This window comes from Homalodisca vitripennis, unplaced genomic scaffold (genome assembly GCF_021130785.1).
Source record: "Homalodisca vitripennis isolate AUS2020 unplaced genomic scaffold, UT_GWSS_2.1 ScUCBcl_549;HRSCAF=2816, whole genome shotgun sequence".
Lineage (NCBI taxonomy): Eukaryota > Metazoa > Arthropoda > Insecta > Hemiptera > Cicadellidae > Homalodisca > Homalodisca vitripennis.
Genome location: NW_025776682.1, coordinates 1 through 27923, shown reverse-complemented (window position 1 = coordinate 27923; position 27923 = coordinate 1). Strand labels below are relative to the sequence as shown.

General features: G+C 36.4%; 1 protein-coding gene across 1 annotated transcript; it reads left to right on the top strand.

Moving 5' to 3' along the window:
• Positions 1–97: 97 nt before the first annotated feature.
• LOC124370834 lies at positions 98–27920 on the top strand (the record flags this gene model as incomplete). Its single annotated transcript, XM_046829135.1, has 10 exons — positions 98–513; positions 3496–3610; positions 8794–8991; positions 11749–12293; positions 12337–12482; positions 16774–16999; positions 18490–18692; positions 19660–19796; positions 19878–20014; positions 27885–27920. Coding segments are annotated over exons 1-10 (1903 nt in total), but the record flags the coding sequence as incomplete, so codon positions are not given.
• Between the last annotated feature and the right edge of the window lie 3 nt (positions 27921–27923).

The following is a 27923-nucleotide window of genomic DNA, read 5'->3' as shown; positions in this document are numbered from 1 at the left end:
ACTCTATGAGTTAAATTAGACCGTAAAAGGTCAGATAATGCAAATTTGAAGAAACACTTTTCACAATATTCTCTATGTTACGTTGTAGTGCTAATTTTTTTGATTGAATCGTGTTTAGTGAGGGACTGTGTGTTAGTGTACTACTCAGTATTGACTTGGCATTATTTTGTTTTGAGTATTATTTGTTATGCCCGTAGGTTATTTGGATTGATTTGCTGGTGAATATTGCTCATTGTGAAAGGATTAACAGTAATAAATTATTAGTTTTATCAAGAAATTTTTAAAAGCGCTGTAAACATCAAAATATTCAATTATTTGCCCATACAATATGAGAGGAAATCATTCAAGAGATAATGATAGAGTTTTCAAAACATGACGATCCACCTCACTCCAGACTTTTTGTCGCAAATATTAAACAAGTTTCTGAGGAAGATCTTAGAGATGCATTTGGAAAATATGGAGATCTCGAAGATGTGTGGATCTGCAAGGATAAAAATACAGGCGAGCGGAAAGGTAAGTTTTAATGTACTAGCCCGGTGGGTTATTTCCCTAGTTAGTTTTTCACTTTTAACTAACAGTTTGAAGAACTTAACATTTATTTTTATATTGATTTTGGAGCCATTTATAAAACCTATAAAATATTATAGTCTACTTATACAGTTTGTTTAAAAGTAGGCCTATTATAATCTCAGTAGGCTCCATGTATATGTATATGGAATCAACTGTGGAAATTTCTAATAGCCTAATTATATTGACATTAATTTAGTGTACTAGGCTTGTTCTCTTGAACGAGAGTATATATCTGGGATAGGCTACCTAGCTGGTACCTACTTTAGCCACTTCACACTATATGTCAAAATTTTAACTTAAAATAAAGGTATAGGGAAAGTAAGTTAGTACAATATATACTATAAGTAACAATGTAGATATTTTATGTCCGCGGTATTAAAACTCTTCCAAACATAGGCTAGAGTAGATATTACCAAACCTAATTATTTTCAAATTTAAATTGAGTTGTGAACTGGTTTGAAGTTTTTAAAAGTAAATATAACTATTACAAATTGATAGCTGTGTCTTGCATATATACTTATAATTCCAGATTTAACACAGGTTATAAATAAATGTTATTCTGATAAACATATCAAAACGGCAGACTATGACAAGCGGACCCGGTTTTTATCTCGCTTATTACAATCTTTGGTAAATCTTAAGATCAGCGACTACCGCTCTGATCGCCATAATTTTTTGCATACTAACACAGGTTAACGTAATTTCACAGAAAAAAATAGTCCCGATTATCGCCGTAGCCGTTTACTCCCCCCCCCCAAAAAAATTAAAAAAAATAAAATAAAAAAAACCTGACTGACAGTGCATTTATTCGTTTTTTTTGGTGTTATTAGTTCGTAGGGCAGTAGTCCAGGTACTACTTCTAGTATAAACTCGTCTTATCTTATCAGTGATAAACGCGCGCCGCTTATCTTTTGCCTGTAATGAAACCTGCGTGAGTTTTGTGTGTGTAAGCAGTCATGGCGTGACCTGGCTTGGACTTTGCAAGCTCGAGTTAATTTTTTTTTCTAAAAGAGGAAGCAGCGCAGCGGGCAAGCATCGCGTGATCTGAGTTTTGAATAGGCAAGCTAGGGTCTTTTTAGCGTGTGACAAGAACCATCGCACGCCATGTCAATAACTTCACTAATTATTCCTTGTCCATGTGGGTTTGTTTGTTTACGTCTGGCGGTCAATCGAAGCCGTCCTATAGGTCACATGATCCGCCCGGCCAATCGGAAACTTTCCTGTTTGTCACGTGACTACTGTCAACTCATCAAAACGACCACGGTCGGCCATTGTTTTTAGTTTAATAGTCGAAAATCTTGTTATTTATGTGTTTTGTATTGCCAACATTGTACTGCCGAAAAACTGGTTTTTATATATGTTAGCGATAATCGGGACTATTTTTTTCGGTGAAATTACGTTAGCCTGTGTTAGTATGCAAAAAATTACGGCGATTGGAGCGGTAGTCGCTGATCTTAATATTTACCCAATCTTCCATAGTATACTTTATATATCAAATAACAGAACTATCGATACTCATATAAAAGAAATGTAAGCAAGTTATTTGTCTCTACATTTAATAATTATATTGATTTTTTTATTTTATGTATTGTGAAAACTACACCATTACTATGTAATTTCTAAATTCATAAAATTGTACAATTTATAAAATGTCGGTACCAAGCAGCATTTTGTTTATAAATATAATGCCATGTTTGTTTTTAATGTAGAATCATATATTATACATATATTTTATTTATAATTGTATAGCCTTTATATGGTATAAATAAAACAAATCTTTAAAATATCATATGCACTCAAATTAGGTTCAAACTTAACTTTTTATAAAAAGGTAAAAAACCTTTTTTTGTAATAACTGAAAATTTTATATTTTTATAAAGCAAATGTTTTTCATGACCATATGTCTCATATTCTTTATTATACTGAGAAAAATAACAAAAATTATAAAAATCTGTTAGGTAATTATTTTACAACAGCTTTTTTTTCCCAAATGCTTACAAATATGAAAAAAACAGCCTGGCACTTTATGCATATGCCTTGGGAAAATGCCAGTAGCATTCAAAGGGTTAAATATCGTTTAATAATTTCAATATAAAAAACTGGGTTCGTTTAGGCTATCGTACTCTACCCTATCAAAATATTGCTTTAAAAAAAAACAAATTTGTATTATATTTTTGGTTGGTTGGAATGTATTTTACAAGTTTTCTAAATTGTGCCTTTTTGGGCCTAATAAAGACATCACTAGGTATCAAAATTATAAATAGAATCCTCAATCCTGATGCAGTAATGCATTAACTGTAATCAATGTGTCAAGTAGTTAATGATATACTTTATAATGGTACTTATGTATTAACATTACTGCAGCAAAAGTTTAATACCGAGAAACTGTTAAAAAGATAATGGCCACCAGATAATACCAAAGTACTATTATTAATTTTTTAGGTATGAAAACATAGCTGAACTATAAACTTTAAATACTTAAAACGTTATTCGGTTTGGCACTTTGATTTTGTATTATTCGTTGGTTTATATTGTCATAACGCATTAATGCCACTGCAGCAAAAATTCTGCCAATGCACCAATAAAGACCAATCTTGTTGTTCGCTTATAGCAACCTCTTTGTCTTCACACATCAACCTTGTTCGTATGTGCATAAAGTTATCTTTTGGAATTCTACATCAGTCCATTTTCCATCTAAATGCTAATGAACACTTTGCTTTTTATTTGGAATTATAAAGTGTTTTGATGTTAAATAAAGTGTTTTATTGTATATTTTGCCACCAAAAATTTAGGTTTAGATTTTCTGCACTTGATTACCATTAAATTTTTGCTGCGGTGGCATTAATATGTAAGTACCTTATTGCCAATGTACTTTTTCACTCAATTTAACATGTTAATATATTTTTCATATTTTTAATTTTTCAGACATTGCATTTATTAAGTTCTCCAAGACCTCAGATGCAGCTCGTGCAATGGAAGGACTTAACGAAAAGACTATAGAAGGATGTACAAGACCTCTTAAAGTTAGAATTGCGCTATCGTAAGTAGCTTAGGCCTATATATTATCAGTAAACTTATCAATTCTTTAAAAAAGATTCAGGTTGGTGGATGGAAATAAAAATGTTAACATAGAATTGAAAGGACGTTTTAAATAGGAAACTACAAAGTTTATGAAGTTGTAATATACTGCTACTATACACTTTAAATAAATGGTTTAAACTTCATTTGTATTCTGATGATTATAGCTAGAAATAATAAATAACTCAGTATGATACAAATGTGAACTTTAATGATGATAAATTAATTGATATACAGGTTTGAATTTTGAAACAAGATGGAGGATACAATAATGGTAAATTTTTAAAAATATAGTTCTTAAATTTTAGGGCAGGGTGGTCGTGCTGGCTTAATGAAATAGAAATATTAGGTATTGTTTTTAATAAAAGATATTGTAATTTGAAAAATAATTTTGTTAAGTTTTAATTATATTAATTTTGAATTGTTAGCCAAATCTAATGTTCCTGGATTTTATGTTCTTCCAATGGATCACTGTTAAATTTAAAAGGAATTTTCTCACCCAATGTCTGTCTTCTGCTTCTCTGTACTTCAGTGATAATATGAATTTAATAAATTAACCTTTCTTTTGAACCAAATACTGCTGAATAAAATGTAACCAGTTTCTTTATTTAAAATAATAATCTTGCTTCACTTCTTCTATATCCCTCTCTCCTCTAAACTTTTAAACCTCTGCTCTCTTCACTCAACAATCATCCCTGCACACTGTATCACTGACTTTAGTTTACTTTATAACTTTTGAGTTTTATGTGTAATAAGGTGAATTTTTATTAATTTTGATATATTTAATTTTGTATTTATTATTGTTTGTATTAAAATTTGAGACAATTTATAAATAATTATTCCTTAATTATTTAATTATTATTACTAATACATTTCTAAATTAAATTAAATATTGAAATGAATGTGAGATGGGTGTATGAGTCATTACAAGGTTGAAGATCTTGCACTCTCAAATAACTGTAATTTTAATGTAATCAAAAATTTATGGTTGTTTTGTATTTAATGACTGGGTTCCGATTTTGGGACACAATTAGCCTATAAAGACTTATGCAATTTGAATAGCCATTGGATGTAATACTTTATCAAAGTATTTTACGGAATTAGAGTGTTTCAGTGTTTAACACATTGACTGTGGCGGACACATTTTATTATTACTTCCTGACATCTTAAAGTTAGTACATGACAGGTGTCACGGTGAAGGTGTTAATATAAATAGATTAAGTATCACAATTTGCTTGAAAATAATAAAAATATGCATTAAAACTTTAAGAAATCAGAAATTAGTCAGTAAGTGTCAAATGGTCTTTGAATGAATTCTCCTATGATATGAACTGTATAATAGTAAAGGCTTTTTTACACGTCCCCTCAGTTTTAATCCGTGAGAGGTTGTAAATCTTCCAATATTTTTAGGTTTCTTCTGGTACAGAAATGATCAATGTGCACTATCATACAAATTAAATAGACATCTGAGGTTATATTGATGAAATTCTCTGCGTTTGGTAGATCCTCTTTTACTAGATGAATCCACGATGTACTATATAAATATGACACAGATTGGCAATAGCAGAATTTTGTGTCTTTTAAAAGCCTGTCTATTGTTATCAAGATGTAGTTCAGCAAGTTTTCCATCAAAACTAGCTTCGTGACCCAAAATTGTCTCTCTCTCGGATCAGAGTTTATCCAAACAACATGGAATCTATAATTTTTAATCTTAGTTATCATTATGTCATGGTCTAAGGAATAAAATGCCTGGGAATAATCTAGAGTAACCAATGTGCTAGATTTTCCTCAATCTTTGGCATAATAGAAGTCACTTAATATATCCAGAAGTGCTGTAAATGTGAATTTATTCTTCATAAAGAACGTGACTTTGGGAGAAAATTATTTTCTTCAACGTAACTCATCATTTGACCAATGACATTTTTATTAGATATTTGATATCACCAGCAGGATAGAAATTGGCCTAAGGAAGCTGTTTCAGTTCAACTTTAGGGAGAGTATGTACTATGCTGACCTTCTGGTTTCCAGGAAATTCACATTTTTTGAGTCACAAAATTATTAATGTATCCATTAGAGGTGTTATAATAAATGTACTTATATTTTTAACTCTCTGTAAAGAAATAAAAATATTATCAGAGCTCACTGTCTTAGATTTGATCATGCTCATTACTTTAATACTTCAATACTTTAATACTACAATACTTTAATACTATTAGCCACTGGCCTGAAACTAAATAAATATTCATGAGTGTTTGTCTGAGCTTCCAAAAGTTAACACATTGATGGACAATAGCGATTGTTATAAATTGTGTTAGGTGACGTGCCTGCTATAGCAGTCATGACTACGTTACTGTATATAGCCGTGACTGCTATAGCAGTCAAATACACAAGTGATGTTTAGGGTCATGACTGCTATAGCAGTCATAATTAAAAAATTAAATATGAACTAAACTAATTCATTTCTCAATTATCACAAAACGTTGAGTGATCTAGTAGGTCTTATTTAATTTATATATTCACTTGGAATTTTGGGCAAACCCTTTCCACAGTTTGGTAGCCCGTGTCAACCAGTTGTTTTACAAGTAGTGACCTGCTCTTTCATAATGCGAGCTGTCCAATCACTGTCAACCTGTTCTGAGTGATAGTGTGCATTCTACTGCAGTAGAAATGAGTACAAATAGTGAAGATTTAACTAAAATAGTAACAGAAATTTTAGATTTACCGAGTGAAAGTGATGTAGATCCTAAAACTGACCCTGTACAATTAGCAAGTGAAAGTGATATAGATCCTACAACCAACTTTGTAGAATTACCAAGTGAATGTGATTTCGAACAAGTGAGGCTGAAAGCAACACACATACTGTACTAGTGCCGTAAGTGATCACAATATTGAGGCTGTAGGTCTAAATATCCTTAGTTCCAATGTTTTATCTGAAGAGTCTGAAAATGAATACTTTACGGAGTCGGGTGTTTCAAGTAAAACAACCTATTTTGTTGATAGCTCTAGTGAGGCTGACGATACGGATGAGGATCCAAACTATAATTCCATCTAATGTAGAAAGTAATAATAGTGAGGAAATTGAGCAATCCTCAGAGGAGGAGTTAGTTTTTAAATTTAAACCAACCATCTACCTCAAAAACCACCCAAGCTCCACCTTTGGTTTGGTCTAATGACACAAAACCTATTCCAGTTTTTGAATTTGACAATAGCTCTACCGGTATAAAATTACAATTACCTGAAAATGCAACTCCTTATTATGTTTGTAACAAACTATGGAGTGATGAGATTATGAACATGATTTGTCAATCAATAAATAACTATGGTATTTTGATGGATTGTCGTTCTCCTACTACCTGAGATGTCGTCAGTGCTACAAAAAACAAGACTAAGAAGCAGACTTCCTATCGTTGCTTACAATGTGATGGTAACCCTCCCCTTTGTCCAGGAAAATGTTTTTCAGATTGGCATTCTCAATAAATGTAGTATTACATTTTGACAGCCACACTATTGTAAGACGTGTGCAATTTTTATACTGTTCTTTATACTTATTTTCAGGGTTATATTGACTTATTTGTATCATATTTCTTAAAACTTTTACAATAAATTTTATTGTTATATTGAAAACGTGATGACTGCTATAGCAGTCCTGACCTATTTAATAAATTTTGATGTGCAGGGTCATGACTGCTATAGCAGTCCTATTTTTCTTCGTTTCCATGCAAACCTCCATGTTACAAGTAGACTGGACATATCGATTTTATATATCTGTAGGTCAAGGACTTAACGAGATATCAGTGTCTCTCTAGGGACCCTCATAGGCTGACTGCTATAGCAGTCACGCACTTTGAGGTAGTCAAGGATTTGAAGTGGCATTAAAGCAGTCACTCATCATGACTGCTATAGCATTCACGTCCGTCAATGTGTTAATTTGTTTTTTTTAAAATTATTTTATTTGCTTCACAGCCCATTTAAGGAAAATATTTGTTAACTTTCAAAAATATTTGCAGTCTGCAATATGTGTTCTTGCCTACAATATTTTATTGCTTTATGCAAGGCCAGAACTCTTTTATTATAGACAGAATTTAATTTTGAGACATACGTTCTTTGCATGTCTAATTTGATCATTTAAATTGTTTCTGACTATTCTATATTTTTCCATCATTATCGCTCATTGATTTCCAATATTTACTTTGTAGATTGTTTTATGTGGATAGGGAAGGAGGGACTGAATATGTTGATTTCGTGTTTCCTTTATTAGATTCTAACCTTTTTGTATGTGTGAGTTTTTAAATACATACATTTCTCTATTAAGTTCATAATAATAAAAACATCCACAAAATGAAATATTTTCACTAATTTACAACAAAAATTATTATATACTGTACAACATGTTATACATATAAATATTTATGAATATGAGAAATGTATGTTAATAGAAACATATGTTTTTTTAAAATCATAAGAGTTCTCTGTTATAAATGAAATAATTAAGTGGGTTCAAAGAAATTTTGAACTTTCCCTTAACTATATCAAAGACAAGGAAAGTTATGTTTGGATTAATTTATATTCCACATATTGCCGAGTTTCATCCAAAATTTACAACTATTTCAGGAGTTATATGGTCAGTAGAATTATTATATCACATACATTTATTTATATATAAAATATCCTGAAGTTCACACGTGAGAACAATAAAATTTTAGAAATCCATACATTGTGAGTTAAAAGTATGGATACACTCTGATTAGTTTTTGATGGATAAAGATGGAGGGATGGAACTCAGGAAACCTTTTTAGGAAATATAAGTGAACTTTTAGTCACTGTTACAACTTTGCCCATTGTTGGGGTGGCTCAAAATTATTAAATATGAAGAGTCATTAAGTGACACCTCATTTGAAAGGTTGTGATTAAAATAAGAATAATAGCGGGTTCTAGAGCTTTCTATCTCAAACCCTGTACAAAAATGGCAGCTCATTTAAATTAATTAAGTTAATAAAAGCGTCCGGGTGGACCCTGCTCAACCTTCATTAAAACTGTATAAAAAAACCATTACTTGTATTTCAGAATTCTGTTTATTTATTAGTAATATAAAGTACTTTTTGGACTTTTGTTATTATGACTTTAATAGTAGTTTGTATGTTTCAGACGAGATCAGTCCAATGTCGGAGGAAAGGGAGATGATATGGAACGACTGTTGAGACTCTTTGTTGTTGTTCCCAAGACTATGACTGATCAGGACATCACCAATGAATTCAAGCAATATGGAGAACTAGATTATGTTTCCGTTGTCAAAGATCGTGAGACCAAAGAGAGCAAAGGCTACGCTTTTGTCAAATATATGAAGTTAGTATAATTCACTAGTCTGGTTAAAACTTATCTTACCATATGTAAAAGAACTAATTTTTAAGTTTTCTAAATTTATTTTTAAAGTAAATGGAAAACAACGTAGTTAATTGTTTTTATCAGATTTATAATTTAAGGGAAACAGACCATTTTCATTAACCATATACTTGTACATGTTAACGTAAGTACATCTTTCTCAGGAATCACTTGACTTAGATAACTGAAATTTGGTACACTTGTATAGAACTAATTCTTTTACACAACATGTACATGTAGAATTTGTAATATTTGTAACTAAAGATGTGTTATCAGATTTTATGTTGTGCGATGTAAAAAAATAACTTTAGTCATATAAATAATGACACAAATTAAAAATTAAACAAGTTATGAAAATTATTACGTTTCCAGTTGTGTAAAGGAATGAGGTCCAGAACTGTGCCAGATTTAAGCTCTATTAGTCAAGCGGTTCCTAAGAAAAATGTACTTAAGTATGAAAAAATACAACTTTAGGAAAATATCAGAAATTTACCAGTCAGTAGTGGCTAGGTCCTGGAAGATTTGGGTTGTATCGATGACATGTCTAATTAGACAGCTATGGCCAAAACTTTTTTCCATTGAAGAGAATTTCTTTTGAGTTGTTTAGTATATAAGTTCTCACAAAAAAAATTGTGTCGCATTCAATACCAGTAGAAAGAAGGCAACATTGAGTGAGTTACTTGCATTTTGTGCTCCGAAAAGTGTCGTGGATTGTGTAATATCTGTCATTAGCATGTGGACATAACCTGGGTCAACAGATTCGGCTTGTTTCTAGTGAGTGACTGTTAGTATAAACTTCAATTAAATTTATTAGTTTTGTCTGAATTTCTTTTAAAAACTTGAAGCATATCTCTCTTAGTGCATGTTTTTACAAATCATTGGCATGTTGTTACAAATTAATATTTTTCTAATTAATATTTTTTCTACTTACGTAATTTTATTAATTATTGGTCTATCACAGATCTCCCATTCAGCTGATCACATCGTCTGCTTCTACTTCAATGCATAGAGTAATGACTTGTCTCCGTGCTTGACTTGCATCAACGTTTAAAAAGAAACCACAGCCTTTTAGATATTGTATCACTTACTGTTTCATTTTGGTAGTCATACCATAGAAAATGGCATCGTCCATTTCAAGAAAAAACTATTGTCGTGTCTGTGTTAGAGAAGTTGTGAATAAGGGCGTGGAATGCGATGGAGCCTGCAAACGATGGTTCCATCCTGAGTGCGTCAGAATAACTCCGGCGGAATACAGGAAAATAGCTGATGGCACCCAGAAAACATGGAAATGCGAGCGTGTAGACTGCAACGTTAACACGGATGACCTATCTTTTAAAAATTGATCATCTGAACGACCAATTCGCTATAATAGTGCAGAAACTCGATAAGCTTGACAAAAATTGACGGTATAATTGCAGGAATTTCGGAAATCAAGACCGATATCCAAGCTATTAAGGCTACTGTGGATTTATTGGAACCGAGAGTGACCTCAAATGAGACGGATATTAAAGTAATCCACGACGAAATAGCCAAAATCAAGCAGACACGAGAAAATTACAGTGGGGGTGAATCTGAGGAGATTGTCATCCAAGAAATCAACGAGCGTCTATTTCGGAAACGGAATATCATTATCTTTAACCTCAAGGAGAGCTTGAGCAGGGACACCAAAACTAAAAAGGAGCATGACACTTTGCTGATTTCAAAGGTAATTGATGCCTTGAATATCGGCATTCATGTCAACGGCCTAAAAATTTTCAGGTTTGGGCAAGCCATTAAAAGATAAAGATAGACCACTGAAAGTTTGTTTTTTGTTCGGTAGAAGACGCGATGCAGTTCGTTAGCGGCTTCTCTAAAGAGGCAATTTCTGACGTTGATCCCGCCCTCTCTGACATTTCTATATCGAGAGATCGCACCATGAAGGAATGGCAATATCTTAAGAAGCTGAGGGATTGAACTGGGGAGACGCAGGATGAATGGGGAAAGTAACATCACTATAAAACGTTACTTGAAAGGATCACCCTGTATAACTACCTTCGAGCCAAAAAACTAGAAAATGCTGGGGTAAACCAGTCAGCTTTGGAACTCTATTTCCAAAATGTCAACGGCTTAAGGACAAAGTTTACCTCATTGAAACAATCAATATCTGTCTGCCATAATTATGATATATTAATACTGGTTGAAACTAATTTATCTGCCGACATTTGTAGTGCTGAGCTTGGTTTGCAGAATTATAATATATTTCGTTGTGATCGTTCAGAACTGACCTCATCTAAGGTTAGCGGGGGAGGTGTTTTGCTTGCAATAAAGGATAACATACTATCCCAAGAAATCATACCAAAGAATAGATCTGTAGAATGTGTTTTTGCTACTGTCAAATTATCATCTAGTCATCGGATGCTGGTCGGCGGAGTCTACCTTCCACCTAACATGCCCTCAAGCCAATACTTTGATTTTGCCTTTAATTGTCGAAGAGCTGCTCTTCACCTCTGAAAATTTTGAACCTATCCTGTTGTTGGGCGATTTAACCTCCCCAACGCGGATTGGGATCCTCTCGGCTCTCAAATTCATGATCCTGCGAGCCAGCCAATCAAAGATCTTGCCCATATCTTCAATCTTACACAGGTCAACGGTGTTAACAACGACCGTGGAATATTACTGGATCTAGTTTTCTCTTCCAGGATAGACATCAGTGTCCGAAGGTCTCTTGATCGCCTTGTTCAGGTGGAATCACATCATCCAGCTCTCGATATTACCGTTCCATGTTTCAGACCAGTCACTGATAATAACAGGACCCATATCTACGACTTTAGGAGGAGTGATCTGTTTTGAGATATTTAGAGTGATTCAGGGTTGGCCGTATCCGGAACTGAGCAACGTGATGGGGGATGGTGTGGAGACAGCATTCATTGATTTTTGTGGTTCTCTCAGTGGGGTGATCAGGGACTTGACCCCCACGAAAGTACTTGGAAAACGCAACTTCCCTTGTTGGTTTTCATTAGAGCTGAAGGCACTAGTCATTTTGAAAAAGAAGCTGCACGTCAAGTTCAAAAAGTCATTAAAAGACTCTGACTACTTGGAATTTCGTAGTGTTCGTGCAAGGTGTAGGACTCTATCCGCCTCCTGTTACAGGGACTATATACTTCGTATTGAAAACTCCATACCAAGCAATGTGAAGGTCTTCTGGGGACACATCAGGAATATGAAACGCAAGTCTTCAGCACTTTCCAACCTGTACCTTGACAACGTGACAGCGGACACCCCTAAAGGCATATGTGACTTGTTTGCTTCTTATTTCTCTTCTGTATACAGGCTCCCACAAACACTTCCAGTTCCTTTGGAGCTGGAAACCTCATTCCATCTGTCAGGTTTTTCACATCTCATGTGAAGAAGTGGAGGAGACATTAGCTGGGCTGGATGAAAGGAAGGGCGCGGGGCCAGATGGGATTCCCCCAGTAGTATTGAAGTTTTGTAGTGGGATCTTGGCTCCACATGTCACCCAATATTTCAATGCTCTTCTAACTCTGGGCATTTTCCCTAAGAACCTGAAGTCGAGCTTTTATTGCACCTATCCTGAAAAGTGGTGATCCAGTAAATGCCAAGAACTACAGACCTGTTGCAATTCAGCCTGCCCTCGCCAAAGTTTTTGAGTCCTTGGTCTTACGTAGACTTTCATTTGAAGCCAAGAACATCATCTCTCCAGCTCAACACGGTTTTATGAAGGGAAGGTCGGCAACAACCAATCTCGTGACTTTGCAGAATGACATTACATCCTCCTTCAGATTGGGCCTCCAGGTCGATTGCGTTTATCTTGATTTGTCAAAGGCTTTCGACAGGATAAGCCACATTCATCTCCTAGCAAAACTTAGGACTTGGGGAGTGACTGGATCTCTCTTGATGTGGTTCGAGAGTTACCTGGCGAATCGTCTCCTCGTCGTGCATCATGCCGGTGAGACATCTTTTGCATTTGAGGCGGTGTCTGGGGTGCCTCAGGGTTCTCTGCTGGGACCTGCCCTTTTTTCTATCTTCATTAATGACCTTCAGAATGTCGTCACAATCGTCTAGCCTGTTAATGTTCGCGGATGACGCCAAGGTATATAGGGAGATATCCACACTTCAAGACTGCGCCTCTCTGCAATCTGACTTGGAAAGTGTCGTCTCCTGGTGTGTGCGGGATGGCATGGATATAAATTTCGCAAAGTGCTCTGTGTGTCTCATTCCATCGCTCAGCTAGGGTCACAGTCTTCAACTACGAGATGGAGGGAACCATACTGAATCGCTCAAGTACAGTTAAGGATTTGGGAGTTATCTTGTCCTCGTCACTGAGCCCTGAACAGCATCTGTCTGCAATTACTAGGAAAGCCACTATTGCCCTCGGTCTTATATTTAGGACTTCTCGAGATGGGTTTTCACCATGGACACTTCGGGCCCTGTACGTCCAGTTGGTTCGACCAATATTGGAATACTGTTCGCCTGTATGGTCTCCCTACCTGTTGGGTCAGGTTTGAACTCGTTGAAAGAATTCAGATAAGATTCATCAGGCTGATTGGGTTTGAGACTTGGATTTGCCTACGACGGGGTTCCTGTTGAAGATCTGCAACGCCACTTTGGGGCTCCTACCCTTGAGCACCAGACGCCAAATTGCTGACCTGATGTTCTTGAAGAAGATTTTGTCGTCGTCTTGTGATTCCCCGAGACTTTTAGAGAGGATCAATCTTCGTTGTCCCCGACCATCTTCAAGATCTGTGCAGCTTTTCGAGAGGGAATTCCTCGCTACGAAACTATGCGTACAACAGTACAATACCGAGAATTCACAGGTTGGGAAATGGTCTTCCTGCGCATATTGATTTGTTCAGCATGTCCGACACATCATTCAAGAGGGAGGTCACTAAATATCTCTCTGGCCACACGTGAAACTCTGACACTGAACGTTATATTTTGCTTGCTGTTTTTTTTTGTTTTTGTTTTTTTTGTTAACACTTTTGTTTATATTTAATGGCATCAAACCCTGCATGTATTGTCGCATATTGTATATTTCACTGAATAGAGATGGTTTCTTGTGAATGTTATATATTTGCTTGCTATTTTCTTAACACTTTTGTTCATATATTATTATAATAGCATCAAAATTTGCATGTATTGTAGCATGTTTTATATTTTGCTAAAATGGAAATGGTTTCTTGTGATTTTTTTTATATATATCAATGAACATAGGCTACGCTAATCTTTATTTTTTTCTTTCGTATTGTATTTGTTCATATGCATATGTATGTCTCAGTAGTATATAAGTAACTCTATATTTTATATGCTACCGGTACTTTAATTAAGTCTTTTTTACGGTTCCCACCTTCATGTTTGCACTTGTTTATGAACTATATTGCTGTTGTAATTTTTCTTTTATTCACGATGTTGATGTTATTTGGCACTTGTTTTGCTTATTTTTTTGCTTCTGTTTTGCTTTAGCATGTATGCATGTAAACTAATTTATGTAAGTTGTTTATATCAAGCCTCTTGTATTTTCCTCAATACCTATAACAAATGTGAAATGGTGTATACCGTATGTAAATAAATAAATACCACAGAGATTATTGATCAGCTGGTATTTAATGTCACTGTAATAAATAGTTCAACACAAACGTGTACTATATGAAATAGATTATGAACACTATTTGCATGATGAGCTCAATCTGGTGACTGCAGCGATTTTCAATACCACAGAGTTTATTGATCAGCTGGTATTTAATGTCACTGTAATAAATAGTTCAACACAAACGTGTACTATATGAAATAGATTATGAACACTATTTGCATGATGAGCTCAATCTGGTGACTGCAGCGATTTTCAATACCACAGAGTTTATTGATCAGCTGGTATTTAATGTCACTGTAATAAATAGTTCAACACAAACGTGTACTATATGAAATAGATTATGAACACTATTTGCATGATGAGCTCAATCTGGTGACTGCAGCGATTTTCAATACCACAGAGATTATTGATCAGCTGGTATTTAATGTCACTGTAATAAATAGTTCAACACAAACGTGTACTATATGAAATAGATTATGAACACTATTTGCATGATGAGCTCAATCTGGTGACTGCAGCGATTTTCAATACCACAGAGTTTATTGATCAGCTGGTATTTAATGTCACTGTAATAAATAGTTCAACACAAACGTGTACTATATGAAATAGATTATGAACACTATTTGCATGATGAGCTCAATCTGGTGACTGCAGCGATTTTCAATACCACAGAGTTTATTGATCAGCTGGTATTTAATGTCACTGTAATAAATAGTTCAACACAAAACGTGTACTATATGAAAATAGATTATGAACACTATTTGCATGATGAGCTCAATCTGGTGACTGCAGCGATTTTCAATACCACAGAGTTTATTGATCAGCTGGTATTTAATGTCACTGTAATAAATAGTTTCAACACAAACGTGTACTATATGAAAATAGATTATGAACACTATTTGCATGATGAGCTCAATCTGGTGACTGCAGCGATTTTCAATACCACAGAGTTTATTGATCAGCTGGTATTTAATGTCACTGTAATAAATAGTTCAACACAAACGTGTACTATATGAAATAGATTATGAACACTATTTGCATGATGAGCTCAATCTGGTGACTGCAGCGATTTTTCAATACCACAGAGTTTATTGATCAGCTGGTATTTAATGTCACTGTAATAAATAGTTCAACACAAACGTGTACTATATGAAATAGATTATGAACACTATTTGCATGATGAGCTCAATCTGGTGACTGCAGCGATTTTCAATACCACAGAGTTTATTGATCAGCTGGTATTTAATGTCACTGTAATAAATAGTTTCAACACAAACGTGTACTATATGAAATAGATTATGAACACTATTTGCATGATGAGCTCAATCTGGTGACTGCAGCGATTTTCAATACCACAGAGTTTATTGATCAGCTGGTATTTAATGTCAACTGTAATAAATAGTTCAACACAAACGTGTACTATATGAAATAGATTATGAACACTATTTGCATGATGAGCTTAATCTGGTGACTGCAGCGATCCAGACCGTAAAAACTGATATACTCTAAGAAATACTAATTTTTTCTTCAAAATTAAGTTAATTTCAAACCGTACTGTGTTTATATTTTATTTTAAAGAATAAGTTTCAAGCTATCCAAAACTATCAAAAACCAAAAACCCATAAAAATTCAATTAAAAAGTGGCCTACCCCTTTAACAGAAATCAAAGGAAATCATGAACACACACAGATCAACAAATTTTATGAATATTTTTTACACCTAAAATAAGGAAATAGTCATTCAAACATTAGTTTAAAAAATTTTTGCTGGTGATCTGTGTCACAAATTCAAATTTTTGTATGTAAAAATTCATATTTGAAAACTAAGAGCCTGAAATTAAACAGATATACAGGGTGAATAAAAACTATGGATACCCATTTCACAATTAGTGATAGAATTTGTTTGTCAATGCTTAAGCTTAATTCTGATGTCTGTCCATGGTGATGCCGAATTAGGTATTTCTATCTCTTTCTTAAAATGGCGTTAATTAATTGAAGACATTGTTATATTTAGGTAAAATGGATAATAAACAACACAAAGATACTATACTTTATTGATTGATTTAATTGACCAGATCAGACGTTTATCTCGACAGGGTTAATAGCATTGGAAAGTTATTAATTCTCTGAGTTAGTTATAGAATAGTATTGCTTCAATAGGGTATCAGATGCTGCCACCCGGCCTTCGAAGAGTGTGACCGAAGCTTCAAGGCAGTATTCGCCCGCCCTAAGGAGCAGGATTATCAGCGGAAGGGAGGCCCACAGGATCGTCACATGGACCCCTTCGACCGTTCATTCAACTCCAGTCAAGGCAACTCGTATGCCTCCATGCAGCAATCTTCTCCTACCCCTCTCATGGATATGGGCGGCTCGTATAGCCATCAAGGTCAGAATGAATTTTTTATTTTTGGCATTTTTATTTTTATTTGGAAGTTATTGGTTTTTAAACTAGAACAAAGACACAATTAGTGTGTGCTGCTGGCTGCATACTACATAGTTAACCCTTTGACTAGTAATCTCACAACAAACTCAGGAGTGCCCTACGTGCCACCCCCAGTAATCCTGATAGCCGTGCGGAAAGCACTATGGTGCTAAACAGTTTTCACATAACGTTTCATGATGAATAATCTCTCACTTGAATATAAATACGATCTAGCGGAATAAATAAGAAACAGTTTTAAGTAGTTTTTGTCATTCCCACTAGATTGCAGTTGTTCTTTTATTTATTACTTCAGACCCAATCAACGGTATTCAATCAGTTGTTCCAAGTAATCACCTAATTCTTTTTCTGTTTGTAGAAAACACAGGTTGTAACCTCACTTTTACGTTACCGGTTGCCCTGATTATAAACATTTTGTTGTTTTTACCGTGAGTAAATAAACGTGGCTGTTTGTATAATTACTAATTACGTAAAATGGCTAGAGAAAGACTTACAGATGAATTTGTGGCTAACATGCGCCCCTGAGACTTACTGCTCTGCATTTTCCTAACACCACCCCTACTATAGATAAGGACAAGCCGAATAGAGTATGCCATGTGTGCAGATAGACCAGCATCGGCGAGCAGCAGTGCTGAGACACAATGTGCCGGGATTGCACCGTTCCGCTTTGTGTGTCCGATTGTTTTCGCTACTTTCATACCATCAAAGATTTCTAAGGAGATTTGTGTAACGTTACAAAGTGTACTTTAGTATGTTTATGTTACCTACTGAATATTTGATCTTATTCTCATATTTAGTAAATATAATAACTTTTGTGCATAATTATATTAATTTCTGTATAAGTACATTAAAACTTCAAAAGCGTTTAATAGTGTGTGTTTTTATAACATCTAATGCAGTAAACTCAAATCACCTAAAACTAACCAAAATCAAAAATAAAAAAAAACTCACTTTTTAGTACTAAGAAAAAACTCACCAGTCAAAAGGTTAACGTGAAGCTGCACAATATTTAGCTACATTGTGTACAATTTATACTATAAAAAATGTTTTCGTTTTTAAATCCAACAACTGAAGTAAACTAAATTATGCCTCCTTCCTGTTATTTTGTTTTTCTAAGGGTTTCGACAGAGTCATAATGTAAAGGAGCAGTCACTAAATTTCTTAATTGGAAATCCTCATGGGATGTATACAGAAAGCGGCTCCTACACCAACAGTTTCCATCCTGAATATCCTGTCACTCTCACGGAAGCAAGCTTAAAGGTGCTTTTAGGACTAGGAGTAAATAGTGGTTTCTCAGCTTCTTGTCTTAAATACAACAAAAAGTAACTTAGCATAAAATTCAAAACCGTTTGTTACAACACTGTAGTCTAAATTCAAAATTAATATGGTAAATAAAAAGTTATTGTATTGTAGTTATAGTTTTTACCTTTGTGTAGGCTATGGCAATAATCCAAGCCCTATGGACATGGTTAACAACTACGCCCTGGCCAGTCGACCTGAAGCGACAAGACTCATCGCGCTTGTGTCTGCACAACTCAGTGAGGAGCAGGTTGAGCGCTTGTTTGACATCGTTCCAGGTCTCAAGTATTGTCAGTTCCAGTTACAAGCAGTGAACGATGTGTCTAACTACAATCGCACAGTGAGTAAAAGAAGATTTTTATCTGGTCAGTCGATCTGAAAGTGACAAGACTCGTTATGGTCATGTTGAGGTCAGAAGACACATCATGTTCGTGTCTGCTCATTTGATCGAAGAGCAGATCAAGCGTTTGACATTGTTCTTAGTCTCAAGTATTGACACTTCCAGTTATAAGCAGAAAATATAGCACTGATGCATATCAATTTGAGTAAGGGTTAGAACAGTTAACCCTTAGACTAGTAATACTGACCATTATGCAAGAGGGTGCTTTATAAACCAACCGCAACACGTTCGCACTGAAAAATTACTATTTCACTATAACAATTTTTCTGTATAACATTGTGAGTTATAATTGTTCTTATCAAAGACTTTCTGTATTACTTTGAGAGTTATAATTGTTCTTATCAAAGAAACTCAGATTCCAAAAGGGTGACCAGTCTCTATGAGCTTTCGGATCCCAAAAGGATTACAATCCATATCCTGTCCTAAGATGTATGAGTATGTGTTGCAGTGAAAATTACTGCTTCTACGCACAAACTCCTTAGCTGAAGAGACAAATCAAAGTCAAAACAGAAAATAATTGTTCTCTTGAATGCAAACGAGACCTAGCCGAGAAACATAGAAACACTTCTATTTAGTGTCCACTGTGTTTTATAGCTCATTTTATTTGTCCATTTCTTTTCAGTTAAAAACTTCACTGATTAAGTGTGGGTTTTCATCTGTTTCGGAACATTAAAATTAGTAATTGTATTAATCGCCCTAAATTTAAAATATATTAATAAATACATAATACTGATATAAATATTCCAAGCATTATTGTAATGTAACAAAAATTTATTGGATCGTCTTGGTAAAATATTAAGATTTGTTTGTTTACTTCTAAATTTTATATCTCTTTTAATTTATAGATAAGCATATGATTAGCTGTGAGTATTTAAATTAATGAAGGTCATTGTTCGATTCATTTCAGCCACTGTTGCGAAAAGTCCTCCTGGAATATGTGAATCCAAATGCTGCTTCTTATGCGCTGGAGAAATTGCACGGCTTCGAGTATCCTCCAGGAAAGAAGATTGTCGTTAAGTCTGAATTCGACCAACGCAATGACAGGTACACTATCCCATCAGTCTTTAGTCCAGGTGAGAATTATAATCAATGTTTTGGATACTAACTTGTGGATGTTTTGTCTAGCCTGATGGGAGGTGTGACTGGTAAGAGAGATGCAATGGGACTTGTTGCTGCTGCCACCCCAGAGATCACCCAGGAACTTGCCACTCTGACCAAAGCACTGGCTGAAGCCACCAACATGATCAAACTCCAAGTCGGAGGTATTTTAAGAGACTGTTCTGAAGGAAACAGGATTTCTCCAGACATTTGCTATCGTTTAGTGATGCAAAAAATCAGTAACACTCTTGTGTTACAAAAAAAGTTTTACTGATTTTGTATCACAGAACGATGGCAAATGTCCGGAAAAATCCTGTTTCCTTCACAATTCTTCCATTGTCAAAAAGAAACTTCTAACAAAGAAATAATATTAGTTAATATAGAAGTTGAAATGTCAGCCTTCCTCAGTTTGTCAAATCTAAATAAGTTTTTCCAAAGAAGTAATTTAATTTTAAATCCACAAAGAACAGTTTATTTTGAGTTTAATGCAAATATAAGCAGAAATCAAATTAATCCAATTATAAAAAATTGAACAAGTTTCTGTACTGAAAGCTGAAGAGGTAAAATTCTTGGGACTAAGTTTGGACAGTTCCCTAAATTGGAATAAACATTCAGATAAGATCGTCTCAAAAATTAATTCTGGTTTATATGCTGTTTGTTATGTACAGACCAAACACTAAAGTCTATATATTTTTTGCATATTCATTCACATTTTACATTCGGCATTTCTTTATATGGATCTAAATCGGCTAAAAATTTTGGATTCAATTTCAATCATTCAGAAAAATGCAATCTGTAATTCTAAAATTGCAATGGAATGAATTGGTTAAAACGCATTTCCCTTGATTGGGAATAATGACAGTTTATAGTGCATATATCTATAGGACTGCTGTCCTGGGTTATGACGTTTAAACTGCCTCTTCCCACCTAACCATTCCCTAATTCCTACCAAATCCCCCTCCAGGGTCTTATTAGTACCCGTCCTCTGACCGTTCCAGTACATGGCTCGCTGGGAGTGCTTAAGCCGGCACTAGATGCCCTATCTGGTGTCGGTGAGAGCTGATGTGAGCTTGTCTCTGCCGAGGCGTAAGTCATGTACTGGTTCAGAAGCCAGCCACTTCGGTCCTTGGTCAGGAAGTGTTCAGTAGGCAGGGGTGTCGGAGCCCCTGTTGCCACGTGCGAGTCCAAGTTGTGCGCGTATTCCCGACTTGGTAATCGATGGAAACCGGGCCTCGGGGAACTGAGGTAGGGTTGTCCCCCAAGCTACGGTTTGTGGGACACCCGAGGGCATGCCCGCTCCCGGTGAATCGGCCCGCACTGCTAAACACGATGCGCTGGTGACCTTATATATGGATATTCAAACCACTCCACCCTTAGGGCAAGAATTCGGAGGAAGAGAAAAAACGACAGTTGTCGGATTCTGAAAATGAATCATATATAAAAACAAAGGAAAGTGGAAGAAAAAGTAAACGCAGAAAATATGAATGTTCCAACTCCACTATACCTAATCGTGAGTCATAAGGATGAGGGCAAAACTCTAACGAAGGTTAGTCCTTTCCTTATAAACAAAGCTTTTGTTTCCTCAGGCGGTCAGCCTAAATCGGTAAGCAAACTGAGAAATGGAAACTATCCTGGTGGAGGCTGCAAACTACATCCAAGTCAGGAAGTTCCTTCAGATGACAAGTTTTTTTGATCAGGTGGAAGTCGTCGTCCAACCTCACTCCTCACTGAACACCTCCAAGGGGATCGTCTTCTGCCGTGACCTGATGGAGTGTAGTGAGGAAGAAATCAAGGACGAGCTGCAATGCGAAATGGTAACCGATGTGGTCAGGATTGCTTCGGACGGAGGAATGGGAGAAAGGTTCCTACTCCTGGTCTAATTCTGACCTTTGCATTTCCCCAACCCCCAAAAACTATTAAGGCTGGATATTTATCCCTGACTGTACGGCCTTATTTCAAAAATCCGCAGTGGTGTTTCCGTTGTCAGAGATTCGGACACTCTACTAAGACGTGCTCGGGACCTGAGACATGTTCCCGTTGCGGCGATGAAGGCCACCAAGAAGAAGGATGCAAGAACGACGTCAGATGCGTGAACTGCAAGGGTAAAACACGCGGCGACCTCTAAGGAATGCAGAGTTTACTTAGAGGAAAAGGAAGTTTTGAAGATCGTTACTCTAAACAAACTCTCCTTTAACGAAGCCCGCAAAGAGTATAGGAGAAGAATCGCTCCAACCCCTAAAAAGGGAGTCTCGTACTCCGAAGCTGCTTCAGCCCCAGTCCAATCCGCACAGTGCCCGTCATGTACCGCTTTGGAGGGTATGGTACTCAATTTAACAGAGCAGGTTGCCGCTTTGGTTAAGCAGCTTGCAGCCGGGTACCGGACAACATCCGTTGGCATCCACCAGTAATCCTTCGCAAGCAGTCCACACGCCCCATATTAAGTCCAACACACAGACTCAAGCTCGATCAACAGCTACTCCTACTTTCAGAGATAAGGTGCAACAAAATACGAAACCCGCCTTATCTTTGGAAGAGAGGAAAAAACTCGCCGACAAACTAAAAAAGAACATTCAAGCAAAATCAGAAAAATAGATCTAAATTCTTAGTGAAAAAAGACTAATCCATCCTCGTCCAGATCCTCCCAATTATCACTTGATGATGATATGGTTGAGGACCCTTTGGAGATGCAGACAGAGTTCCAAACTGTTCAAGGTAACTTCCGTCCTGTATCTAAACAGAGAAAAAAAATTACGATGAACTAGCACAAAATAAAATATATAATATAATATAAAATGCTGTTACAATGGAATATTAATGGTTTGAGAAGCCACTTTGAAGACTTCAAATTACTTATAAAGACAAGAAAACCTGTAGTTATTTGCCTACAAGAGACAAAATTGTCTCCTCATACTCATTTCAAACAAAATGGTTATGACATCTTTCGCCTAGATCATCACCAACAAATGGCCTGTGGAGGTGTGGCTATTCTAGCAGATTCTTCTGTTAATGCTAGAGCCTTGAACATCGTCACAAACCTCCAGGCAGTGGCAGTTTCAGTTGACGTTCCTTTTAAATTAACCGTCTGCTCCATATATATTCCACCTTCCCCTTTTGATTTATCTCTTGATGATCTACGTGATCTCTACAGCCAACTCCCTTCTCCTTTCTTGATGGTTGGTGATTTCAATGCACACCATCGCTCTTGGGGTTCCAGCCATTCTGATCGGAGGGGTAACATGGTTGCGGGATTGTAGGATGAAGTGGCAGCGGTCGTTCTCAATGACGAGTCGGCCACTTACATGTGCCCTAGGACTGGCATATGGTCGGCAATCGACCTGTCAATTTACAGTCCGGTCGTGGCAACTCGAGTGCATTGGTCCGTACTTCCCGACCTGTCAGGGAGTGACCATGCACCCATTGCCGTGGCTTTTCAATCCTTTCCGTCTTTGACAGGCAAGTGTCCCAGGTGGAAAATTAAGAGGGCTGACTGGAACGAGTACAAAAAGAACATAATTTCTCAAACTATTAATATCGAATTAAACGACATAAATACAGCCACTGAATTATTTTACATCTAATATTATAACATCCGCAGAGCGAAAGCATTCCAAAATCCTCGGGTTCACCAAACAAACGCCAGGTTTCTTGGTGGTCTGAAGAATGTTCGGCGGCTCTAAAGGAACGTCGAAAATGTTTAAGACAGTTCAACAGATCACCGAATGAAGAAAATTTAAGTAGGTACAGAAGAGCACGGGCAAAAGCAAGACAGATTTTTAGACAGAGACGGCGGCAGTCCTGGCTGGACTACACAGATCAAATAAAACGAACTACTCCTGCATCTGATGTTTGGAGGAAGCTTCGATCTGTTTGCTCTAAGACCTCCCCACCTTCTCTTATTGCTCTGAAAAATGGTACCGATGTGGCAACTGATCCCTTGACAGTTTCCAATTTACTCGGCTCACATTTTGCGGCAATCTCAAAAACGTCATCTTACAATAGGGAGTTTAAAAATTTCAAAATAAATACAGAAAGACATCCTCTAAATTTAAATATTAATAACAACTCTCCTTTAAACCTTCCCTTTACCATTGATGAACTTGATTCATCACTAAAGGCAACATCAAATTCAGCTCCAGGTCCCGATAGCATACATTATGCCATGTTGCGGAACCTGACGGAGGATGGAAAACAAGATCTTCTAAAATTATATAATAGAATCTATTTAGAAAACACATTCCCTAATTCTTGGCGTCGTTCACACATTATCGCTCTCCAAAAACTGGGCCAAGATAGAACTTCTCCAAGAAGCTATAGACCAATTTCTCTTACTAGCAGTCTCTGCAAAAGTACTCGAAAGGATGGTCAACAGACGTCTTGTTTGGTTTCTGGAGAAAAATAATCTTCTTTCACCTTCCCAGTGCGGATTCCGACAAGGCCGGTCTACAAGTGACCATCTACTTGCCTTGGAATCGGCAATCCTGAATTCCTTTATTGAAAGAAAACAGTTGATCGCGGTATTCTTCGACATTTCCAAGGCTTATGACAAGGCTTGGAGAAGGGGGATATTAAATGCTTTAATATCTTGGGGTGTAGGGGGCCACATGGTTTCTTTCATACAAGGCTTCCTGTCGGAAAGAACTATACAGGTCAAACTTGGGACAACCATTTCTGATTCTTTCACGATGGAAAATGGTATTCCACAAGGTAGCGTCCTAAGCTGTACTCTGTTTGCCATTGCAATCAATAACATATCATCCTGTGTTACCCCTCCTGTGCGCTGTTCTTTGTTTGTAGATGATTTCTCTATTTACATCTCTACAAAGAGGTTAGCGGTGGGGGAGAGAGCTTTACAGCTTACCATCAACAGGCTTGAGCAGTGGTGCGGAGTTACGGGTTTTTCATTTTCGCCAACCTAAAACAAAAGCCATCGTTTTCTCCAGAATGCGTATTGTTGAGCAGCCAACGCTCTCTTTGCTGGGTCAGAGAATCTCTACTTGTGACAATATCAGATTCCTGGGTCTCACATTTGATACCCGGCTAACTTGGGTTGCCTCATCTGAGAGACCTAAAAGATCGATGCGTGAAGCGCTTGAACATACTGAAAGCTTTAAGCGGAACCAAAATGGGGGGCTGACAGGACATGCATGCTCAGATTCTATAAAGCCACCATCCGTTCCTGTCTAGATTATGGATGTCAAGCATATGGGTCCGCAAGGCCCAGTGCTCTCAAAAATGCTTGACCCAGTCCATAATCCTGCTTTAAGACTGGTCACTGGAGCTTTTCGATCTTCTCCTATTAACAGTCTTCTCGCAGAAACGGGAGAACCCCCTCTTTCGTATAGACGGCAACAACTGTCCCTAAACTATGTTCACGCTCTTTCAGGGAAGCCAGAAAACCCTGTGTTTGAACCGGTCCTGCGAAATCCACTCTATAATTCTTTCCTAGCAAAACCAAATCTTCCTTCACCCTTAGGCGTTAGGACCAAATCCTACGCTTATGAAATAGGCCTAAACGAGTACCAGTTTAAAATCGTCCATCAATGTGATATCCCATCCTGGAGCGTCTCAATGCCAAAAATGATTTAAAATCTCTCTAAATTTAAAAAAGTCTCCACTCCAGAAACAGTCTACCAACAAGAATTCCGTCAAATACTAGGCAGCCTCGCACCTTGCGATGTTGTCTATACTGACGGGTCAAAGGAACGTTGTAGAACTGGATGTGCTTTCGTCACTGGGGTTAGACGATATGATTTCGGCTCCCCAACGACTCTTCCATTTTCACGGCTGAATTAACAGCCATCAAAAAGGCCCTAAATATAACTTTTCCTATGACAAAAAAATTGGTTATCTGCAGCGACTCCCTTAGTGGTATACAAGCCATCAGCGATATGTATTCCAAACACATTATCATCCGCGAAATATGGCACTCTTTGTCTTCCCTTCAATCCGAAGGTGTTGCTGTCTTTCCTTGTCTGGGTACCTGGACATATTGGAGTATCCGGAAATGAGCTGGCAGATAGAGGAGCTAAGGAAGCATTACAACTCCAGCCTTACAAACACCGCACGGATGATTTCTTCCGACATTATCCCGGTAGTGAAGGGCAAACTGAAAGCCAAATGGAATAGCGATTGGCAGGCAGTCGGTAACAACAAGTTACGACGTATTAAAGACTGTGTTGGACTCTGGGAGACAGCAAACCGCCCGAGTCGTCGTGAGGAGGTTGTGTTGTGTCGCCTGCGGCTAGGCCACACGCTTCTCACACATGGCTTCCTCATGAGTAGAGATGATCCTCCGGTCTGCGACACATGTGACACTGTCATTACTGTCAAACATGTGCTTGTTGACTGCCCTCGCAACATAGGCGCAACTCAAATCTGCCAGCTTCGTCGAACGATATTCTTTGTGATGACGAGAACGGCAAACTCAAAGATTGCTGTGTTTTCTGAATGCAACGTCGCTGATTAATAAAATATAATTTAATGTTAAAACTTATTTATTCAGATTATCTATTGTTGTTAATATTTTATAAATTTTGTTATTTAATTTTTATTTATCATTATCTTGACAGCTGCCAAATTAGCCCCTTTACAGCTACCTTGGTGGCAGTAAATTGTGTTAAGTTTTTACAGTTTATTTAATTAATGTTATGTACCTTGTCCATATTATTTTCTATTTATCTTTTTAGTCTTTATATAGGTTTAGACCTCTGTACAGTCTTTCCCTTGTTACATTTATTGTTATCTAGTTTTAAGTATAAATAATTTACTCACCTACTTGTGGTGATTCCTATTTTTTTCGTTATATACAATGTAATCCTTATGTACCTAATTGACACCACCAAATACGAGCAGGTGTCAATTCTTTCTTGAGGGCGATGATAAACCGCAGCGTTTTTTTGCCCCTTATAAAAAAAAAAAAAAGAAAAAAAAAGTGACATTAGTACCTGTGGCAACATTCACGACTGTAATACCCGAAATAGAAATAATATGGTTATAGATTGTCATAATTTACAATTCTATTGTAAAAAGCCAAAATATATGGGTGTAAAAATTATTTAACCCTTTGAGTGCCGGGGCATTGCTATTTGCGACTTCTGCAGTTACGCTTATATTTTATATAGTATTTATCTAAATTGGCTCAATGACTATACATACAAAGGCTTCAACGTAACTTTTGATGAAGGTTTTGTTGCATTCTGGTTAGATTCCAATTTTTACGGCAGACGATTTTTTCCTATATTAGAATGATAGACTTTGACCAAAACGCCAAATACAGTTATATCCGATAATATAGATAATGTCTCTTGGAGAGTCTTTTTAGTTTACAAAAGACCTTTAAAATGCCAGGTGCACGTTCCATGCTTAGTGGTTGCCAAGGAAGTATTTATAAACGACCTTCACACCCAGTGGAAGGGGGAGGGGAAGCACCCTTTGTGTAACTACCCGACCGCCTGCTCCTCAGTTCTGTGTCTTCCTAGGGAGCCAACACATATCTGCAGCGTGTATTACTGATTTATTTGTGCCACGTCTATTATGTATCTCGTTATTATACTTCATCGTATGGTAGTGTTGTGGTTAGTTTGAAATATTTATCTGGTTTTATAGTAAAATGTAATTAAAATTATCAGTTTGATTACAGTTTACAATGAAATTAAAATTTATTTCAAATAAAAAGTTTCGTAAATAGTATTTTTTAAATTCTTATCAATAAATACACTAATTTTAAGTAAAATGCCCTGCTTTAATACTTTTATTGCTTTTACCTTTTGTAATGTAGTTCTAATAAAAATTAGCTTTGAAGTTAAAGAAACGAAAATTGTTTACTTGTCTTGGCGTTACAGTAAAGTTAAGGGATTTATTAGTGGCGTGCGAAGGGTTAAAATATGTGTGTGTACCACAAAAAGTTACAGTCATGTTTTCAACACTTTAACTTTATTTTGTAGCTTTTAAGTCGCAGATTTCTCTGTAATGAATAGGGGTGCCTTAGTCCATTCATGAAATATGTTTGCTAACAAATGTTGCTGTTTGTGGCAGGAGCTCTGGCAGGTGTCAGGATGGGTGGCAGTCAAATGT